Genomic DNA, 23,097 nt, shown 5'->3' with positions numbered 1-23,097 from the left:
CACTTAGAGGCTTCCTTTGGATGGTTGTTTATTTAAAATACCCAGGAACATTCTTAGAGGGGAAAATACCAAGTTAAAATTTTATATTTAATTCGTTACTTCCTTTTCTTACCTATCTTACTAATTCTTCTCATTAATATGTTAAGAATCATATTGACTTGTGACTACTGAGGTTGCTTGTGTGTGGATTTGTTGGGGGTTGTGTCCTTCATGGTGTGCGGATACGCAAAAATAGATACTTGGGGTTAGATTGCTTTGCTGTGCTGACAAGATCAAGAGATCAGGGAAATGTAAGGTTGGCTTCCTTTGCACCTGATCCAAATCCCATTAAATCCAGTGAAAAGATTTCTAATTATATTAGAGCCATGATAGGATTACTCCAGCCATGCTTTCCTTGTACCCTTGCCACTAGCATTGACTGCTCAGTGTTTGCGGTGGGCTGGTGTCTGGATTCCCCTCCTTTATTTTAATTGCGAAGCATAAAAGGATCAGTCACAACAAGTAGAAAGTTTTCCACCCTTGCCCACCAAGAAATTGGTCTTTACTGGTTTAGAGGTTTCTTAGTCATTGCAGCTGCTCCATGCTGCCACAAAACTAAGGTAATTGTAGTACAAATGTGATGGGGAGAGCTTAGGTTAAACCCAAGGATTATTTTTTGCCAATAACTCTGACTGTGTGGGGACCTAAGCACCCACACTGCTCTCAGTAAGCTAAGTGGGCCCTTGGCGACGCGTTACTTTCAAATCTGCCTACTTAGTTTGCAGATAGAATCAGTTACTTTGGCATTTATGTGATCTATATTATTCCTTCTTGTAATTATGGGCACAAAAAAAGGTTGATATTAAAAAAGCTATCTCTTGTGGTGCAGATCTAGGGTATTAGTCATTTGGATGAAGAGAGTTTAGTTTTTGCGTGTGCCCCTTTTGCGTTTGTACAGTGTGTGCCACAAAGGCTGACAGATGATTCTGTGATAGCAAAAACTTAGGGTGCCTTCCATGCAGAATTTATTACAGTATATGGAAACTCACACACTGCCAAAACCATTTGACGAAGCGTGGAAGGAGTCCGCTTTCCTCTGTTAGATAGGTCGGCAAGAAGTTGGAGGAATACACGTTATTTGATTGTGAAACATTGTAGGTATGCACATCTGTATTCCAGCTGAATCTTATGAGCTGAATGCACCTGACAGGCACACCTGTCTGCATCTGAGATCAGCTTCAACTTCTCTGCTTACTTCTTAGTTTGTAACTAGCAGCTCTTCCAGCACGTTGTTTAGCGGACGTGCCCTATGAAAGGGTTTGACCATTACAGCCTTACAATAAATACATCTGTAATCTTGTTGTAGAAGCATCTTAATTAGTGATGTAAGAGCCAGCTGTAAGCACTGCATTTGATCCATGTGAGCTCCTAGTTGTGGGACAGTTTATATTATCATAAATCTCCTTGAGATGGATTTTTCATCCCCTGAAATGTAACACTAGCCTCACCTGCACCTGAACTTCTTTTGTGTATAATTTAATACTACAAGCAGGAGAAAGCATCTCAAGTGATTTCCTGTGAAGGAGGAGACAGATGCATTTACTGTCTGAAAAATGGTTGACAGTTGTATCAATAGATCAGAGAGTTTGGTGGACAGGGGTGAATATCCTTTCCCACTGTTAGACACAGTCGTATGAAGCAGATTTTCTGTTGAGGGTGCCTACCTGTCAGGTGGAGTGATATTTGGCCAAGAGGTGGGCTTGCAGTCAGGAAGCCATACTTGTCCAGCTAAGAAATCTATGGCATCTCTGACTACTGCAGGCATTCAATAGGCACACAGCTTACTGCCCAACAGGTACGTTGAGCATCTTCCTACAAAGACCCAGTGATCTTTGAAGGATGTGGGAATACTGTATAACATTTCAGGTGAAATAGCTGTCTCTTAATGTAGTCGGTATGTGTGATACCACAAACCCTGTGGTAGATATTTACGGAGTAACTTGTGCTGTTGAAGGGAAACTTTAAAAGGGAAAGCTTTTCGTAATCAATAATTGAGTTATTTTAGCTCTGGCTGTGTCGCCTCCCGCCTGTGTTATGTTGTCTCAATTTTGGAGTCCTAATTTAGGTTAAAAAAAAAAATTTAGGCAGGAGGCCAGTATTCTGAGACAAACTGCCTACCTTCAGGTACCATTATCATCGATGAGAACTGAGGACCATAGCATCTTTTAGGAGCAGACCATAAATTGAGGCCTGCGGTATCTGGCCATTTCCTCTCAATCCTGCTTTTGTCTTTTGCTTTATGATATAAGATTTATATTTGCATGTCAGGAAACAGATCATAATGGTTATCTTGGAATTCATTGTTATTTTGCAGTGTTTTTATGAGGCCAGTAGCCTAATGCTGCAAAGTTGTTTGTAATGTTTAGCTTCTACACCTAAAGCAGTGAGGTCTCCATGGTAACTGTCTCGCCTGTACACGGTACCCCAGGCTGCCTTTTCACACAGGTCAGAGCATGCACATTCCCAGATACTGACTCAATTTAGTCTGCCTTAAAGATCAGGTGTTTTTAAAAAGACACTGACTTTTTTTTCTTTGAATAGAATTTTGTATTTAATTAGCCATTTGAGCCTCTGCATTCTGTTAGTGAAAGCAGTATAAAAAGCCTTTGCAACTGTAAATACATCTGTTCCCCGAACCTATTCAAATTAAACCTAAGTCTTGTGCTGAAAATGGTAACGGCTTTGCAGCAAGGAAATTTGAAACGAAAGTTTCTACTTTGCCACCGAAGAATCATACTAATGCGAAGTTTACAATAGCACGATTTCGTCTAGGTCCTCTCTCAGTATACTCAGTTTCCTTTGACTTCTCTTGTAGTTGAGGGTGCTCTGGGATTAGATTCTGAAGATTATCCTCCTTCCTTCACTATGTTCTTGTTGATTTGCAAAACACATGTACAAGATTTGTTTCTATTCTAACCTATAATGATTTTTTTGCTGTTGTCTGAGGTATTTATCTGCATATACCAAAGCCTGGGGAAAATTCTCTACAAGACTGAATGCCATGCTTGGAACTTTTTTCACCTGCCAGCCTACTTCCATCTTAAGCTTGCCCTGTCCTTTTTTTGGCATAACTTTGCTTCAACTTGGTTTGTTCTGTCAGTTCTAATGCTTTTGCTATAATGAATCACCAGGTGTGTTTCTTCTGAGTGTTCAGGTTAGTGATTTGAGTGTGAAGGAGGAGGAATAGGCTCAACTTTTAACCAGATGCTTCTTTCCCAAATGCTCATTTGCCCTTTTCCGGTCTCCTCCGGAGCTGTTTTACCAAACAAGGAGGCGTGATTACCAGATTTACTGAGAGGGAGAAGCTACAAATCAAGTGTCACATGTATTATAATATGTCATTGGTACAGCCAGGGGACAGGGAGGAAAAAGGCAAATTCAGAGGGGACAAGCAGGAAGAAAAAAGATGGAAGACAGCAAAGCAGGAGAGACAAAATCCAGATCCTCTTCTGCTCTTCTGCATCATCCCTTCTGCATTATATACATCTGTCAAGCTTTTTGGCCGAGTCTTGGCAGCTCTGGGTGACACAGCTAGAATACTAATACTTATTTCTACATATAGTGAATTTTGGTCCAGAGAAGGACATTAAGTATGTAGGCAGAGGCATCTGTGTGACACTCAATTCTTAGCAGTCAAAAAACCATTTCATCATCAAGTGGACTTGCAGGGAGACAGAAAGGCGCTTAATATGTATAGGAAGCCAATTTATGTAACAAAGTCATTGCAAAGTTGTAATTAATCAAAGGAACTAAATAATGGTGACATTCTGGGCAGTGTTATTTAGGACTAAATGGGGGATCTGGTGTTCATAGGCTGTCATCAAAACTGAGAAGTTTGATGCTGTGGCTGTCTCTGCCATGCAAAGGCATTCCTTAGTATCTTAGAGGAGGATGAGGTATTTTAGACTTTGTTAGTATGGAACAGAAAAGTCATCCGTGGGAGGCAGAAGGACGAGTTTGGAGTTACCTGGCTGAGCAAGTGAGCGTGAGTATACAGGTCAATACCAGCAGAATGTCTCACTGAAGAAGGGAGCCTAGAGCTTCTGTCTAAGAAGCTGCCTTTTCAAAAGCTTAAGTGTTTCTACCTGCCGTCATTTTTATACAAACCAGTAGTATTTTGCTAAGCAGAGATGAAGACAGGTAGATGAAATGCAGACCTTTTCATGTTAGGATTTTGGTAATGTACTCTCTTGTTATGGCAGTTCTGCTTTTTGCCTGTTGGATGTAGGGTTCTAGCTGATATTTTGGGTCACTGTAGTGCTCTGCTCTGGGTATCTCCTCATCAGAGATTTCATAAAAACAATTTTTCTCTTGAATCTACATTGCACTGCACTGGTTTTGGATCCAATACAAATAGACTTAGTACACTTCATGTTCTCTTTTAAACACATGCGGATTGCCAAAGAGGATCAGACCAGAGGATTGAGAGTGCTGTCTCTCTGTGTGGCCATCACCAGATGCTTCAGAAGGTCTAAGAATCCCCACTGTAGGCAGAGTTGAAATTTTCTATTCTTCCTGAAGTCTTGGGATAATCCTTAACAGTAAGATCATAAATCTGTGGCCCCTAAAGCATGAGATTTTGTCTTCTTTCCCATTGTTGTTGTTTTAACATTTGCTATTGTAACTGGTTTCGCTTGTTGTCTATAGAAATGCCCGAATCTTCTTTGAGTCTTGCTGAATTCTTGGCATCAGTGACTTCCCATGGTAATGAGTTCTGCCATCTAATTATATGTTGGTTAACAAGTATTTCTTTATCACTTTTTCATTGACCATCATAACATCCCAGTGATGGTCCCGTCTTGGGTGGGAAAGGAAACGGGAATTCCTGACCTCCCCATCCCCTCACCTTTCATGCTTTTCTGTTCTGCTGTCACATCTTTTCATCCCTTTTCCAAGGTGAGCAATCTCAATCTCTAATACCACGGTTTTCCCACACCTTTCGTATGCTCTGAGCACTTCTCTGAACCTTCTAGGAGATGATAACCTGTACTAAACACTGAACTTCAGATGAAACTGCGCCGTTGATCTAACTTAGGGTACTAACTTCATCTATGCTATTTCCCACCCTACTGAACCTTTTAACAAGGTTTTCACGGAGATACGCTAACTAAATGCAGCAGCAATGCTGCATTCAGAACAGAGGATTTTACTAATAATGAGGATAGCCTGAGCTGTGAATCATGTAGTCCCTAAGTCCCTAAGTTGGCGGGCTTTGTTTTATATTCATTGAAAGCACTGACTGGCTGGCATGCATATATGGACTAATTTCCAGTTATAGGAACTGTAAAGTTCATCTTGGTTTTCATAATGCCGTTGAGCCTTAATGTTGGGATGTTGCATGACATTTATCAGAGAGATGTCATTAGTGGGGATATCAGTACTCTTGAAAACACAGTAGCAAAAATTGCAGTCAGTTATAGGACCTCCAGAGCAGGTTTTCTGCAGGCTCACCGTTAATCTATGCTGTACTTAACAGATCTAAAGACGCATATGACATTGTATTTCCATAGCTACATGCTGTGCATGTAGGAACATTCCAGTGATAATATATTTCTCCTTGGAAGCAATAGAAATTTAGGCATTATAATGGCAACAGCTTTATAATAAATGTATACTAACATATATTATGATGAAACAGCTACTGCACATGTGCAGCAATCTTATCTCTGACATAAATAACTCAGCAATTTTAGCAAATATTAAATATAAAACGGCAATTTAATATGGGTGAACAGCTTGCATATTAAATTTTATATAAACACGAATCTGTCTTTTAGTAGTGGGGATGTCAAAAGCTGAGACAGCCTCATGAAAATGTGTCTTCTTCCCCTTGTCTCTAACTTCGAACAGCTGATGTAATTTCAAGCAAATTTTGGTCATTTTTTCAACTAATTCTAAAGTTGCCTGAATTTGTGTTTGATTGGGTTTTTTTCTGTTAACTTAGAACTTTTTCCTGATCTTGTGAGACTTAGCATTTAGAAATTGCTGTTGCTCCTAAAATAAGATGACAGCTAAGAAGCTATTGAGCTCTGGCATGACAGCTAATATACCTCCGAAAGTTATTAAAAACAAAATGTTACTCTCTTAATAATGTTTCAGTTTCATTCAGTGACTTTGGCTAATAGAAACGGTTTATGAAACTTCTGTTGCAGTGTTACCTGAAGTCAGAATTATTTCCATGGCACTCTTCAAAGGACATTATTAGGTTTATTTGTTTGAACTGATGAAATCTTAGACTCCAAGAGCAGAACGCTAATATTGGCCTCTAATTTAAAAGGGGAGATTGAAAACTGCTTTGAAACCAGAGAGGTTTTTCCTGGTAAAAGATACCTTCAAAAATCAGAATGTTTGTCTGTCATTTGGAAGAGATGCTTTGTTATAAAAAATTCAGATACGCCAAGAAAGACCAGCTCCAACACCAAGTCACTGCAGTTTTGTGGATCAGTAGGTAAAAGCCAGCATGTACCCTGACAGCCCCTGGATAGGTGCTTATAGCCTGCTCACTTATTAATGACATTAATAGGAGCTGAGGTATCTTGCCCTAACCTAGCATCTAAACCAAGATCTTATGCTTCATTCCTGGGGAATAAACCTGCTAAATGCTTTTTACCAGTCTCCTGAGGAATTCGGCGCTTAGGTTATCCTAGAGCCCAACTCTTCCACTATGCCAGAAGAGAAGCAGAGCTCAGATCTTCAATAACTTCACTTTAGTTTTAAGATTACCATTTCTCATACCATGTCAAGGGATCCTTTCCTTCTAGGATGGCCTTACCTCATAATCCTGGGTCACCATTAATTCTTAGTTATTTGGGCTCTGTGGCTGGCAGTGGATGTGCTGATTTGCCATTTGAGAAAGAGGAGAAGTGGCGCTTTGCGACAGTAGCCAGGTGTCAGCAGCTACGTCGTTGCTGGGAGTAGCAAGGACCTGAGCTCCTCTTAGCGTGCACTATCAACAAATATGCAGGAAAAGGTTGCTTAATATTTACTTGATATTTACCACCTCTAGCAATCAAAGTCATGAGTCAGGCTCCTAAAAATTATGAAATTGTTTTGATTTGGTTTCTTAATGGTCAAAACCCCAACAACATATTTTAGTTTAGTTTTTTTCTTTTTGTTTTTTCTGGCTACACAGATTTCACATTTCCAAGTACTGTTCCTGGGACCAGGAGCACTAGACATTACGGGGGGGTAGACGGGGTGTAGTTTTTGATTTGGATATTTTTTTATTTTTTTTAATGTGAACTGGAATTTTCATACAAGCACATAACTCTAGATGCTGAATTTAAAGTGCTGGACATCATGAAAAGGATAATAAAACTGGCAGAGTTGGCATTAACGGAAAATTCCCAATTAAGTTTACTGCAAAATTATTCAAACTACTACTTTCTTTTTTAAACCAGGGAGCATGAATTATAAATATTTCCAAATTATTCTTGTCAAAATGGATAGCTAATAAAGACTGAGTTCTAGATTTGTAGTGTTGCCTAACTTGCAGTGTAGAGCAAAGCGAGAATCTGCCTGTCACTGCAGTTAGCACTTAGGACATCTCATGCTGTTTCTTGACCCCATCTAAGCTATTCTTTTGAGCTCATATGGGCTCATTTTCCAGTAAGGTAGACTATGTTTCCATATACCATTTCCATACCATACATTTTCCATATACCATTGATAACACTGTCAGTTTAAATATTGCTGTTGCCCTGAACTACCACAAGGTTGGCTTCCTTTAGCTGTTCCCATTTCGCGGCATGGATAGGAGCTGCTTAAATATGTTTTGACCAGCTGTATTCCTTTGCAGTAGCCACAGCCTATGCCAGACCATAGGATTGCAAACTCACTTGGCCCAGCTTTGTATGTTGCACTTCCAAGAATTTAAAGTAAATTCAGGTCTTTCTTTTTAAGCTGTTGAAGGCCTGATTTTGTGCAGTCTTTAAGCACCTAAAAATGCAAGTATACTTGGAGGTACACACACCCCGTTTTCTCCTTCATGCCTGAAGTCCAAGAAATCAGCAATAATTTGGTATCTGTTTTCATCCAAGAATGCAAGGGACATTTCTCAGAAGCATCAGGCGTGTTGGTCATTTTGTTAGGCTAGTTCTCGGGGCACTATAGATAAGGTTGATGATCATTGTTAAAATCACATCTGTAAATCATGGCAGTTATATGTACTAAATATCGTGGCATTTGGGCAGGAATGAGCGGCATTACAGGAAAAATGGTTAGTTTTGATGAGGTCTCAGAATTATTTTGAGACAAGGCACACATCCCATGATTATTTTGCAAGGTAGTAAATGCTGAGAATTAGTTCCTTTCAATATCATGATTTTTTTATTTTTTATTTTTAATAATACAGACAGACAGAGCAGTTCTAGCTCAGTAATTAATATCATCTGGGAATATTTGTATATATTGGAGAAAGTGGCACAGGTCACAGTTTAATGACATTTCCACAGGAAAACCCATGAAGTACTCATTTGGTATTGATGCAACCCGGAACTCATGTTAAATTCATTGAAAAATTTCCAGAGGCCTGGTAACCTGTATTGCAAAATAATCCTGATGATAACCTTATTTAGAAAATATATAGGCCCTTCAAATGTAAGCTGTGACATGAGTACCCGGAATGCCTTCGAACAAATTCTGAATTTCTGAAGTGTCTTCATCAATCTTGACTGGTAGACAAGGATGAAGTCGAGAACTCAGTGGAGCTGGTGGTGGGTAAAAATGAGCAGGTGAAAACTGAAATACAGAAGTGCCTCCTGAGCCATTTTGATAATCCTGAGCCAACAAGTGAAGATCCTAGCCTATCTAATTCAAAACAGGACATGCGATACACCTGTGGTGCCTCACTTATCTACTAAATCGGGTGTTTGTAATGCTTTGGCTCTGAAGTTCAACATGATAGCAACACAGTGAAACAGAATAATGTAATGAAAATACTATTTGGCCACTTCTATTATTTTTCCCTAGCTACCTGTTTCAAACTGCTCTTAAAACGTCAAAGCACAGTAGTGCTCATAAGTATGCATCTGGAAATTAAGTGTCTGTTTTGGTAAATATTCACATTAGGATACCTAGGGGTAATTTTTTCTTGCAGAGCATGGGGAGTTCCACACAGAAATCCTGTTAACAAATAATAGGATTTGTGTGCGTAACTCCCTGTGCATCACTTTGAAAGTTTACCCCCTGCAGCATAAGAGTTAGATAATTTTAGTCTTTGAAAATTATGCTTTTCAGATCTGGTCTTTTTCTACAGTATGTTATTGATGGTGCAGTCATAAATGCTTCTGAATAATCATGATAAAATCTTACATTGTTTTCTTTCAGTAGTGGAGAACTTGGGTTATTGTGTGTCCCAATGCTTTGTACTGTACTGGAGAAAGTTGTAAAGGAAAAATTACATAGGTGCAGACATGATCTGTTCTGTAAATGCACAATTTATGACTACAGATGGAAACCATGTACCCAAATGAGCAACAGGACAAGTGAGAGATATTAACAATAATATTTTCCCACAACAAAGACCTGTTCTATATATATAAATATATATACACGTATATAGAGATCTTATATTTGGCCAAAAAAAAAAGTATATTTGACAGCTAGTAATATTTTTTGTGCCAATAGTAAAATTTTATAATACACAAAATCCAACTGTATTTTTAGTATTATTTTTTTCTCAGTCTAAGTCTGAATGCCCCAATTCTGAGTTTTCAGTAATCCAAGCAGTTTTTCTCTCCTGCTGTATTCATAATGGAGATACTTTTTAGAGATACTGCCAAAAAAAAATATCTTTCTTTTACTATGACACTTTCCTGAGTTTCTTCACGGTGCAGAATTGGACAGTTATCAGGCAAAAACTGGTTTTCTTGCAAAGTGTCCAGTATTCTTTTCACTATCCATATTGAAAATAGCCTGGGCGATAGCATTTGTTTTGCAATATTTTGGCAGCTAAGCTTCCAGCTTTCTATGGAACCTGGAACTGCAAAGGAAAGAAGAATTAAAAGACTGCTAAAAAGAATGAATTACTTTTTTAAACTACTGTAGTTTGGTTTTAGAGAAGGGTCGCGGTTGTGGTTCATTATTTTATCTGAACTGTTAATGAATCTCTTTGCTACTTACAACCTCAGGTTTATCAGTTAGCATTTGTGATGTAGGCCATTTGTACTAAGATAAGTGGGATTAATACTGGATTTTTGTAGGATTGAACAATGGCACATTTAAAATGTGGGGCGTCTCTGCCTAATGAGAGACAGCTGAGAGGTGTGGGTGGCCAGTCCTTCTCTCGTAGGAGAACTGTGTCATGAAGTCTGGTGCATGTTTTGGTTTTTTTTCTTTTTAGAGTTGTATAAAAACTTTTGCCAGGCAAAGTATGTGTCTCCTCCATCTCCTACTGAAGTTGCTGGCAAATCTCCCATTGATTTTAGTGGAAGCAGAGCTGGACACCAGCTGACCCAACCTCATATTTAAAAGTGCTTTTTCCCCGGGTGAATAAACGCCCCAGTGTGCAAATAACTCTGCTGTTGGGTATCATATTTTATTGGTGAAAATATATCAGTTTCAACTATCAGTTGGCTATGAAAACGTCTTATTGCAAAAAGATCAAAACCAGGAAAAAGCTCACTCTGTGTGAAAACAAACAACCCACCCCCCAAAACAAACAACATCCCCCAGCTGCCAAACCCCCTGGAAGTTGCTGGCATCATGAAGACAGAATTTTCCACTTTGTGGACCTAGTAAGGTTCAAGAATCTGGGGCTCTCTTCCAAGCTTGTGCTTGTGCAGCACTGTGTGTGGTAGCTGTGTGCCTCAGTTGATCCATTTTGGAGACGAGAAGATGTCTGTGCCATCTTACATTCCAAGAGCAAGTTGAATCTTAATTTAAAGCATTATAAAAATTCCATGCATGTTGTCTTCACAGAAGCCACTTGCACAAAACTACTTCTACCATGTCTCCAAGGGAAATAAGGGAACAAAATAGTTTGAAAATGTGTGAAAAACAACAACAAAAAAATCATCCTGAAGCAGACACTCAGACCAAGCATAATAGAAATTTCATTTATAAATGATGAGAAGAAATGTGTAGAAGTAGGTGTTTTTTAAACAGCCTTTCATAGAAAGCCAGGCTTCTAACCTCATCTATATTTACTACAGGAAAAGCTGGCGTGATGTTTTCATAGATTATGTGAGATGACATATTTTTGTCACCTAGCTTGTTCTCCTAATGCAGACCACAAGATCTTCAAATAGTTTCTGTCTGAGAAGCCACCTAGTCGTGATTTAGTAACTGCCAGCAATAGAGACTATCACACCTCTTCTTAAGCTGTTCAAATAACTAAATGCCATTACTGTTATATAAAATAAAAATAAAATTCATAACCCACAAACTGAATAACCCAGCTGCCTCTGCTTCTTCTCTAGCTGAATTTGTCTTCAGCTTTTCACCAGTGTGTTACACCTTTCTCTTGTAGGCTGAAGTCATCCATTATCAGATTTCTCATGTAGATACTCAAACAGAGTTCATGTATTTTGTGTTTAGACTGATAAGCTCAGTAGATTGAAAGCCTTGAATTTCTCATGAGGAGGCATTATTTTATTCTCTAATCACTGTTGTGGAGCTTTTCCAAACCTAATCTAGTTTGTCGGCATTCTTCTTGAATTATGGACACCAACGTGTGATGCAGTATTCATTATGCAGATACGGATTTGGTGGGTGGGCTGTTCGGTGGATAAGGAACTGGCTGGATGGTCGCATCCAGAGGGTAGTGGTCAATGTCTCAATGTCCAGACGGAGAGGGGTGACAAGCGCAGTCCCTCCTGGATCCATACTGGGACCTGTGCTGTTCAGTATCTTCATCAACGACATAGACAGTGGGATCAAGTGCACCCTCAGCAAGTTTGCCAAGCTGTGTGGTGCGGTTGACTAGCCAGAGGGACGGGATGTCATCCAGAGGGACCTGGACGAGCTAGAGAGGTGGGCCCGAGCAAACCTTATGAAGTTCAACAAGGCCAAGTGCAAGGTCCTGCACTTGGGTTGGGATAATCCCCGTTATCAATACAGGCTGGGGGATGACGTGATAGAGAGCAGCCCTGCGGAAAAGGACCTGGGGGTAATGGTAGATGGAAAGCTGGACAGGAGCCAACAATGTGCGCTTGCAGCCCAGAAGGCCAATTGCATCCTGGGCTGCATCAAAAGAAGCGTGGCCAGCAGATCGAGAGAGGTGATTCTCCCCCTCTACTCTGCTCTCGTGAGACCCCACCTGGAGTACTGTGTCCAGCTCTGGAACCCTCGGCACAAGAACAACATCGACCTGTTGGAGCAGGTCCAGCAGAGGGCCACAGAGATGATCCGAGGGCTGGAACACCTCTGCTATGAAGACAGGCTGAGAGAGTTGGGGTTGTTCAGCCTGGAGAAGAGAAGGCTCTGGGGAGACCTTCTAGCGGCCTTCCAGTACCTGAAGGGGGCCCACAGGAAAGCTGGGGAGGGGCTGTTTGCAAGGGCATGTCGTGATAGGACGAGGGGTAATGGTTTTAAACTAGAGCAGGGTAGGTTTAGACTAGACATTGGGTAGGTTTAGATGAGACATGAGGAAGAAGTTCTTTGCAATGAGGGTGGTGAGACACTGGCACAGGTTGCCCAGAGGGGTGGTGGAGGCCCCATCCCTGGAGACATTCAAGGCCAGGCTTGATGAGGCTCTGAGCAACCTGATCTAGTTGAAGATGTCCCTGCTTACTGCAGGGGGGTTGGACTAGATGACCTTTAAAGGTCCCTTCCAACCCAATGCATTCTGTGATTCTATGATCCCTACGATAACGTGTCCCTGCACATGGAGAAGTAAGATAGTCTCATGAAGCATACATAATAGCTTGTTATCCTTTCCAGAATCGTGTGATTTTGGGGAGTTGTCATTCCACTGATTTTTCTCCAAGAGCTTCCATTCTTCCCCAGAGTCATGGCCTCCTAGAACAGAGTCCTCCATTTTTTTTGGTGTTCTGCATTTTGTTGTTATTATGTCTATAACTAGACATAAAGAGGTTTGGACATAATGAGACTCATATTGTTTGCTTCTAGTCAGTTTAATAAGTGATGCCTAAATTGATATTGGTGACTGGACCTCATCCCCTTTTCTTATTGTGTCCTTTCTAAAAGCTATTAATAATTATTTTCTGTATTCTTCCATTTCATTGTGAAAAAAAAATCAGACAGACAGTAAATACTCCATGAGGTTGTCCATTGGAAGCCCATACATTCGTTTATGATTTCTTACTTTAAATTGCATGTTGAATTCTGTCAGTCACTTAGCTATTAAGCTATTAACTTGTGAGGCTACTTAAACAAAAAATTTGCCTTACAGGATTGTGTCACACCACCAGTTTATAAAACTTTACCAGAGTGATATTTTCATTATTAGCAAAACCGGAAGTTGATCTTCAGAAGTTTGAGGAGGTCTTTTTTTCTTAATCCCATATTGATGCAATTATTACAACATGATGCCAGTGTTACAACTGCCATCGGTTTATAGTATCTTCCTTTAATTTTGCAGAGAAGGCGGAGTTACTGAATGCCTTCTTTGCTTCAGTCTTTACTGCTCGTCCCAGCCCTCAGGAGTCCCAGACTTTGGAGAGAGTAACAGGGAAAGAGGAAGACTTCCCCTTGGTTGAGGAGGATCAAGTGAGAGATCCGTTAGATCAGTTAGATATTCACAAGGCCCTGGGTCCCGATGGGATGCACCCAAGAGTGCTGAGGGAGCTGGCGGAAGTCATTGCTGGGCTGCTCTCCATCACCTTTGAAAGGTCCTGGAGAACAGGCGAGGTGCCTGAGGACTGGAGGAAAGCCAACGTCACTCCAGTCTTCAAAAAGGGCAAGAAGGAGGACCCGGGGAACTACAGGCCGGTCAGCCTCACCTCCATCCCTGGAAAGATGATGGAACAGCTCGTTCTGGGCGTCATCTCAAGGCATGTGGAGGAAAAGAAAGCTATCAGAAGTACTCAGCATGGATTCACCAAGGGGAAATCATGTCTGACTAATCTGATTGATAGCCTTCTATGATGGCATGACTGGATGGATAGATGAGGGGAGGGCGGTAGATGTGGTCTACCTTGGCTTCAGCAAGGCATTCAAACAGTCTCCCACAGCATCCTCATAGGGAAGCTTAGGAAGAGTGGGTTAGATGAATGGACAGTGGGATGGATAGATAACTGGTTGAAAGACAGAGCTCAGAGGGTGGTGATTAGGGGCACAGAGTCTAGTTGGAGGTCAGTGACGAGTGGTGTTCCCCAGGGGTCAGTACTGGGTCCAGTCCTGTTCAATATATTCATCAATGACGTGGATGAGGGGATAGAGTGCACCCTCAGCAAGTTTGCCGATGACACAAAGCTGAGAGGGGTGGCTGACACACCGGAAGGCTGTGCCGCCATACAGAGAGACCTGGACAGGCTGGAGATTTGGGCAGAGAGGAACCTTATGAAATTCAACAAGGGCAAGTGTAGGGTGCTGCACCTGTGGAGGAATAACCCCATGCACCAGGACAGGTTGGGGGCTGACCTGCTGGAGAGCAGCTCTGTGGAAAGAGACCTGGGAGTCCTGGTGGACAACAGGATGACCATGAGCCAGCAATGTGCCCTTGTGGCCAAGAAGGCCAATGGCATCCTGGGGTGCATCAAGAGGAGTGTGGCCAGCAGGTGGAGGGAGGTCATCCTCCCCCTCTACTCTGCCTTGGTGAGGCCACGCCTGGAGTACTGTGCCCAGTTCTGAGCTCCCTGGTTCAAGAAGGACAGGGAACTGCTGGAGAGGGTGCAGCAAAGGGCTACCAAGATGATGAGGGGACTGGAACACCTCTCTTATGAAGAAAGGCTGAGGGATTTGGGTCTCTTCAGTCTGGAAAAAAGACGACTGAGGGGGGACCTTGTCAACACTTATAAATACTTAAAGGGTGGGTGTCAGGAGGATGGGGCCAGGCTCTTCAAGAGGTAATGGGCACAAACTTGAGCATAGGAAGTTCCACCTAAACATGAGGAGGAACTTCTTTCCTTTGAGGGTGGCAGAGCACTGGCACAGGCTGCCCAGAGAGGTGGTGGGGTCTCCGTCTCTGGAGACATTCCAAACCCACCTGGATGCGTTCCTGTGCAACCTGCTCTAGGTGACCCTGCTCTGGCAGGGGGGTTGGAGTAGATCATCTCCAGAGGTCCCTTCCAACCCCTGTCATTCTGTGATTCTGTAACGGAGCTCAAAATCAGTCTTTATTTGTTTTTCACAGAACTGATACCAAACTCAATGCAGTGGGTTTGATCAGTAAAAAGTATAAAATGTACTCCCATGTACTTTTTTAGGAGTATCGTTGCTCATTAGATTTCTCCCAGTTGTCTGGGATTTTGTATCTTTTCCAAACTTTCTGAAAACCTGTGTTAGTAGACCAGAAATCCCAGCCAGCTCCTCTCATATACTTGTCTGCAAGTTATTCAAATCTGAAGATTTAACATGCCTAATTTTCATGCATCCTTCTGGATTAATACTGAAATACACTCACAAAATTGTCCACTGTATCATAGAAATATTTGTTGGACGTGGCTGCCCTTTCTGTGTTATCACTGATCATCTGAGCATTTCCACTTCATTATTTTAATGTAGAGTGAAAACCAGAAGTGATCACCAGATCATCCAGTTCATCCCTCTGAACATCACAAATACCATTCCAGTTCCTTAAGAAATATGCAAAGTTGTATAAGACAGGACAAGTAAATTTTGGCAGTGTTATACAGTGAGCTGATGCAGGTATCTGTGATAAGCCTTACATACCTCTCTCAGCTGTTGCTTCCCTGTGCGGAACACCCCGTCCTTACGTGGAACCAGCCTTTTGCAGGCTCAGAGAAGGAAAGTGAGTAAACCATTGTATTAAGGCGTTTAAATCAAGCTTAAAGACTGACTAGTATAATGAAATACGGACTGAGAAAACGTAATTTGTTTGTGTCTACATGTTCCTATTGGAATAATTTTTCCCCATTGGAAACTTCTGTCTGTCAATCCCTAGCTATTTAAAATTGCAACAACAATAACCAGTTGTTGCTTTCTTCTGCCCTCAGTCTTTATCCTAGCTTTTGTTAGAGACAATACAGTGGTATTCATGGGTAACAATAAGACTGTTATGTTTCATTGTGTTTTTTTTTCAAAGCTATACAATGTCCTAGCTATTAAAGAAGGATTGCAGTCAGCTGAGTGATGTTTACATGCCACTTCCATACCCTAATAAGAGGTATAAAAGAAAGTGTATTGTAGCCAGCAGAGGAGAGATTCAGTTTGGAAGGTCGCGATTTCTGCCACATGTCGAAACCTAGTCAGGGAAGATAGAGCTGTGCTGCCTCGTGTGCTTTTATTTTTGGCCTCTGCTTCAGTAATGTGAGTGTCACTAACAGTTGCTGCAAACTGCTTATTCATGCTACTGCTGTGATCAGTTGCTTTTGGGCAATATTAATTTTGTGGCTGTACTGAGGAAACTGTTTACAAGGACATCAATGGCATGGCTGTCTTGCCCTGGCAGCAGTTTGTCTCGTCCGCATGATGGGGCTGTTCTTGACTATGCTTTTTGGCGTTCCCATAAAAGCATACCCAGACACCTACGCCAGCAGGACTAGCAGTTTTTCTGGCAGCAGGGTCTTTCCAGCATTTTCTAGCATGGTGCCTCACACGGTTATGTGCTAGAGGTGACGGGCGTTTCTGATATGTTGCATGGGCATTTGTGCATTTCTCAGCTCCGGCTCCTAGTGCTGGGTTCTTCTGCTCTTTGTAGTGGCAGCTAGTTTCACAAGACTTGGGAAGGTCCTGTGGCTGCCCAAGGTCATCACAAAGGGGATGAAGATCCTTAGCTTGCAAATATGTGGGCTTAGTCTGAGGGCATGTTTTTGGCACAGCTGTCAGGCAAAGCAGAGGTTCTACTACATTCCTGCGTTTGAAACGTGTTGTCCTTGACTTTTGACACTTTAGCTTCTGAGAACTGTAAGTGTTGTCTGGATTTGTGGGAGGTTGAGAGAGGGAGTGAGAGAGAGCAGGAACCCAAATAATTAAGACTTGCTCTTTGGGACGAGAAGTGAAGTCCATGCCTTAGTTTTGATATGGGTGGAGCAGGATTCCCCGTTCCATAGCGAGCTGGAGAAACATCTTCATATCATTGCTTCTCCTGGTGTCTTTGAAGGTAACAAGGCAGGAAGAAGAGCTGAGATATGCCAACAGTTGCTTGCTTCCAGGCAATAAGACCCAAGTGCTAAATCATTCAGTTTGCTAGTTAAATGCTATTCCATGGTCCCAAGCGTTCTTCCTGATAAAATAAAGGCCATTTTGATTGAGCAGTAAAGCTTGTGACCACGGGTATTATTCTTAACTATATATAGATGGCTTTTGGTGTTTCTTCCCGTGACTGCACTGTGACTGTTTATATAATTTGCTATGGCGCTGTTAGTCATCAACAGACCGCAGAGATTGCTGGTTGAGGATGTTGCCTCAAGCTGAGTGGTTAATCAAGTGGTATGGCAAATGCCAGCCTTTCTGATTAAAAGATCGCGTCTCAATGCAGTGCCCGTTCTGGATCGGGTCCTAGTCTGGAGTTAGGAAGGGTTTCTGCTCTGTGATCCTATTTGTGTGACACAGTTTTATGATTCTGTGATATATATGCCTGAGAGAGTTTGAAAAGGGACTTTATCCTGTTCCTTGGTCTATATTTATTAGTTCTGGTGGGAACTTTGGTTCTCTTCAGTAATATGGTTGTCATCTTCATGAGATAAAGAAAATGAGGTTTGTTTTCCTCTAAGACATGAGTTTGGTCACAGCTAGAGACACAACGTTGAACAGGAGGAGCTGGTGCTCTTAGCCATCTTGAAATTTCTTATGAGCTTCGTTAGCATACTTTGTCCATGCAAGCAGGGTTAAACACCGTCACAAACTAGGCTGGGAAGGAATCTGTCTCTGTGTGGGGTCCTCAGAGACTTCTGGTTCTTTGTCTTTCTCTGTAGTGTAGAGAACGCTGGCTTAAGCTCACCTGGGGAATCCAACTAATAAATTCCCTGGCACTGAAGATGTGTAGGTGATGCTTTTTATTTTTCTTGCAACCATTGTATTTATAGCTTTTGATATTTTACTGTAGGTCTTGTACTTTTCTTGGCCGTTTGCGGGAACTCTGTATAGAATGTTTTTAACATCAAAACGGGAGAACTAGGAAAGAAGGGCTGGTTTGTGTTGTCAGGCTACACATATTCTGTGTGCCTGCATTCTGGCACTTGTTCGAGGTGCACAAGCCCATTGTCCTTGAGGTTCGTGAAGCCCCACTGTGGGGTGTGGTTGCTCTTGGAAATATTGCTAATTTTACAGTGAAGTGGGAGTGCAAGCAGTGCGTCCTGAGGTGTGTCTGGGACTTGCTTTGCCACTGCTTGCTGTCTGTGGTGGCCACAGTGATGTTTTGATTGCAAAAAGTTGACTGTTGCACTAATGTGCAGGTGCTGGTGAGCTGGTAAGTTCTGAGAATGCTTCTGGTGCACATGTTTTTAAGATCCGTTTTTCATTAAAAACACTAGGTGAGTAAAAGTAAGGAAGAAGTTGTCCCATTTTACTGCCAAGCTGTTTAAGTGAACAATTTTTCCCCTTCTGTGGTAATCATGAGAGACCTTGCTATACTCTTTTTTTTTATAAAATTTTAGGTTACACATACACCTATAGTTGTTGTGTCACCTTCTGCCTCTGTAAAACTAAATGTTGACTGCAGGTGTTCCCAGGAGACTGGAGGCAAAATAAAAATGCCACGTAATTGGTACCCCTGACTCTTAATTCAACATGTCTTGTGTTACAGAACATGCCAAGTAATTGGTACCCCTGACTCTTAATTCAACATGTCTTGTGTTACAGAACATAACCAAAATGAGAGGGAAGATCTTCAGTGAGCTGACTGCAAATTTTGACTGGTTGTGGTTTTGGAAGTAAAGGAACAAGGAGATACAGAGAATGCTTTTTAAGCTGTTCTATCAAATGTCATATCTCTGTTTTAATATTTCATGTGATGTGGCTTCTTCCAGATGATCAACTGGATTATCTGAGATCAGAGAAAAGGGAGTGATACTACTCAGCTGCAAAAAATAGGAAGAAAGTACTGCCATGGCAGGGTAGGGCACAGACACGCTGACTTCAGAATATTGACTCTTTGTAGAACTTGTTTCAATATACACATCTTACAGATAGACAGTAAGAAGTATTGAGTTGGAGGTATTTTATTTATAATCAGTAGTTTCAAAGAAACTTCAAAGAAAGTTTATACAACGGTATTTTAGAATTCTTCCCATGAGATTTGTTAGGTAAGACCATTAGATGTTTATACTGTTTGTATACTTACTAACTGTAACAAAAAGACCTAATAAATTATGTATCTATGTTAAACAGCGTGCTTTTCAAACAAAGAAAATTGGCCACAACTCTGATTTCTTCTATTTTTATCTTAAAGGGCAACAATTTAAGGAAAATACTCCTGTATCGCTACTTTAAAGGAGAATATGGAAGTGGTATGAATGGGCCTCTGTCTGCCAGCTACAGCAAAACTGCACAAGTGGGAGGTAAATCAACACAGATAATTTAAAGAGAACAAAATGAGCAGCACCATTTTTTCCTAATAGGCACATTGGAAGGGCTCCAGGGATTCGGTTGGTAAATAAATCAAACACGTACTGTAACCAGTTAGAACAGAGGTAGTATCAGACTTTTCCTATTTTTAAGTTGCATGCATTTGTCTCAGATGGCTGGTGTGTATTTGACAGTAGCAAAGTACGGACTTCCCCATGCCCCCCAGTAAATCTTTCCATTAATTTCCAGTTGATAGCACCATTGTAATTTGCCAGTAAATCCACATCCAGAAATTCAGCAAAGCACAAAATATTTAAACAAAGATGTTGCTGTTTCTGGAAACCAAGAAATTTTTTTAAATTCCAGACCCTTTATTGATATACGAAAAATAAAAGATATAAGGAAAAGCTGCTTGCCAACATACTGGTTAGGCAATGGAACAGATTTCCCTGAGAAGCTGCAGAATGTGTCAGTTCTTGGTACGACTTTACCAGCCAAGACATCTGACGAACCAGCTGTAACTACCGTGGGCAGAAAGTTTGAGTAGATGGCCTCTAATTAGGCCTCTTATAACCTAATTTTTTGTATGATTCTGTTATAGAAGCCATGGGGAGTTACTGTAGGGTGGTTTCTAAGAAACCCCAAAATAATGTATGTCATCAGAAACGAGGCAGAAGCTAGATATAGAGCCAGGCCAAAATACTTGCCATTGCATTTTCAGCATACATTAAAGGCATGCCCAGATTTGTGGTCATTTCCAAACGTTACCCAACTGATCTTCCTCGACTATTTCAGCGTAGACACTGGAAATGTTCACAGTCTTAATATCCCGTACACCGAATTTTCTTCCCTAACAAACAGGAGAGTAAAGATTTACTATTTTTTTAGTTCTCTCTCTAAAAATGTTGTGTGTGTGTGTTTGTATGGCTTCATCACAAATAAATTCTCAACCATTTAAATCAGTTTAATTAAAGCAGTACTGACTGATTAAAGCAGTACTATATTTTTTCTAATGAAGTAGATGCAGTTACACCTGTATAAAAGTAAGTATAGCAGGAAAGATGATAATATGTGATAATAAAAGATGGTTGATTTAATGAGCTAATGCAAATTAACAAAATGCCTTCAAACCACACCTTTAATTTGGATTAACTAAGTCTCTGTTCTTCAAGAATGTCATCACGATGGTAGTGGTCTAGGAGTTATACTGGCAAAAGCATTTAGCTAGAAGGTCATACCCGTAACCAGAGGGGATTTACCGGTACCCAATCTTTGTATAGATTAGGCCTGAGACTGAAAAGCACAGAACAGTGGTTCATGGAGTCATTTTATTTCTTATGCTTAGAGCCCAACATTGCGGTTTCACACAAAAATTTTGTTTGTGTCAAGGGGAATTTTGCCTGAAACAGAATTTAAAAGTTAAATTTATTACATTGCTACTGTGTGCATAAGACAAAATTATCGTTACTAATAAATTCATTTTCATATACATACATGAAACAAACATGAATGGTATGTATTTGTCTAATTTGCAGGCGGATTTTCAGGACAAGACTCAGATAAGTCTGGCGTAACCATGTTCGATATTCAGTGCCTTCTGGATAAAGAAGGTGCATCAGAGCTCGTCATAGATGTTGTAGTAAACACCAAAAATGACAGAATTTTCTCAGAAGGCATTTTACTTGGTATTGCGTTGCTTGAAGGTGGAAATACGCAAACACAGGTACTTATTTCATTTACTTCTTCACATATTGATTTTCAAATACATGTAGTCTAGAGACAAACAAAAAGAACCTTTTTGCTATGAGTTCTGTGAAAAGTTTATCGCTATAATACGTATCCCTATAATACAAATGTAAATATGCCCTGTTATTATGTAATATAGCATAGACTCTTCAACAGAAGAAAACATTTTTCAACTGTCCCTTTCTGTGTAGTACAGTGCTTCTTTTAATCTGGTCTTTGCCATACAAGCATTGTGTCCAGTTATTTCATATCTCTCTTTGCAAAATTAAAAATTACAATGTTTCCAAGTTTATAATAGAAAAAAAATTAAATTGTTTTCTGGAAGTGTATAGGGACATTTATCAAAATCTCTGAAGAGAGAAAAGCCGGCCGTTGAGAAGACTCGTATCCCATTCCATAGCAAATAACTGCTTTAAACTACAGATTCTAGTTTTTGTGGATCGTATCCCTCTTACCCAACTTTAGCCAATTAATACCATCTGTGACCCTTAGAGAGTGTCCAGAAAATGTTAAAGAAGTGAGGTTTTGTTTCAGCTTTCCAAAATGAATTGTTAGGGGCTGTAAAAGGCTTCTATGTTAAGACAGAGTTTGTAAATTGTTGCAAATGGTACTCATCCTGCTGGACAGTAATACTACGGGACTGGACTTAATAACCTAAAATATTAATTCCGATTCTGTGTGAAGTACAAATAATGTAAATAATCTAAGCTATAATATTACACATTGGATGTTTCATGCTTCCACTTGTTGTTACATAATAACAATTACTTTTCACTATTGTCTTCAGATGGAATATTAGAGCTCTAGAATGCCTGGAGAAATGGAGAGTGTCACAAAGTAATTTAGCTTCAGGTGTAATATTGTGGCATTTTAAAGATTGCAAATAACTGTTCACCATTTTATCCAAATTTACAAATGTTATCATCAATCTTTGTTACCAGCCTTGTATATCACTTTGTGAAAGAACTGGTCAGGCAGTGGCCAACATTTCTTCTGTGTAAGTGAAGTAATTATTCATCATTTGTTTCACGAAAAATAGCTTATTTTTGTATTTCTTCTTCTTTAGAAGACTGATATCTAAGGAATATTTTTTTTTGCAGTATTCAACTTATCAGCAACTGAAGGAGCAAAAAAAGTCAGAAAAATTCTTTAAAGTCCTCTATGACCGCATGAAAGCTGCTCAGCAGGAGATACGATCGACAGTGACAGTGAACACCATTGATTTGGGGAGCAAAAAGAAAGATGATGATAGTGACCTAACCATATCTGTTCCCAAAAAGAGAGGTAAGGAGACACCCACGTAAAAGAGGGGAGAAGCGCATTATATTCAGAGTGCCTGTACTGCACCACTGATAGTATGTTGCACTGATCAATAAGCTTTAATATTAATCATTGCTAATTCGCATCTTTTGCGTGTTTGTCTCTAAATTATAGGCCACCTCTTAAGCTGGTCACAAGGAATTAGCTTTGATGAAATCAGTGAAGCTATGCCAGTTTACACCAGTAGAAGGTATAGAACCGTATTTTTAGAGAAGCAGAAGTAGAGGCTGCTGCTAATGGGCCTATTTCACAAGAGCAAGTGCAGGAACTGATTTCCCACCCTGTGGTCCTTCCATTGTTCTCATCATTTATTGTATATGGAGAGAAATAGTAGGGCTTTTTGTTTTAATGTTTTGTTTCACTCTGGTTTGTGGTTTATTTGGAACATGCTATCCCTGCATG

The 23,097-nt window shown here is 40.6% G+C and overlaps 1 protein-coding gene across 6 annotated transcripts in view; it reads left to right on the top strand.

Annotated features, from left to right (window-relative positions):
* ITPR2 (inositol 1,4,5-trisphosphate receptor type 2) overlaps positions 1 to 23,097 on the top strand; it is a 277,577-nt gene that overhangs the window by 177,885 nt on the left and 76,595 nt on the right. For all 6 annotated transcript variants that reach the window (XM_074587404.1, XM_074587414.1, XM_074587436.1 and 3 more), the window contains 3 exons: positions 19,514 to 19,622; positions 21,165 to 21,352; positions 22,476 to 22,659. In XM_074587404.1, coding sequence (XP_074443505.1) covers positions 19,514 to 19,622; positions 21,165 to 21,352; positions 22,476 to 22,659 — 481 coding nt within the window. The remainder of the gene's footprint in view (positions 1 to 19,513; positions 19,623 to 21,164; positions 21,353 to 22,475; positions 22,660 to 23,097) is intronic.

This window comes from Larus michahellis, chromosome 1 (genome assembly GCF_964199755.1).
Source record: "Larus michahellis chromosome 1, bLarMic1.1, whole genome shotgun sequence".
NCBI classification, from domain to species: Eukaryota; Metazoa; Chordata; class Aves; order Charadriiformes; family Laridae; genus Larus; species Larus michahellis.
The sequence above is the reverse complement of the archived record's forward strand: the minus strand, read 5'-3'. Positions and strand labels throughout refer to the sequence as shown.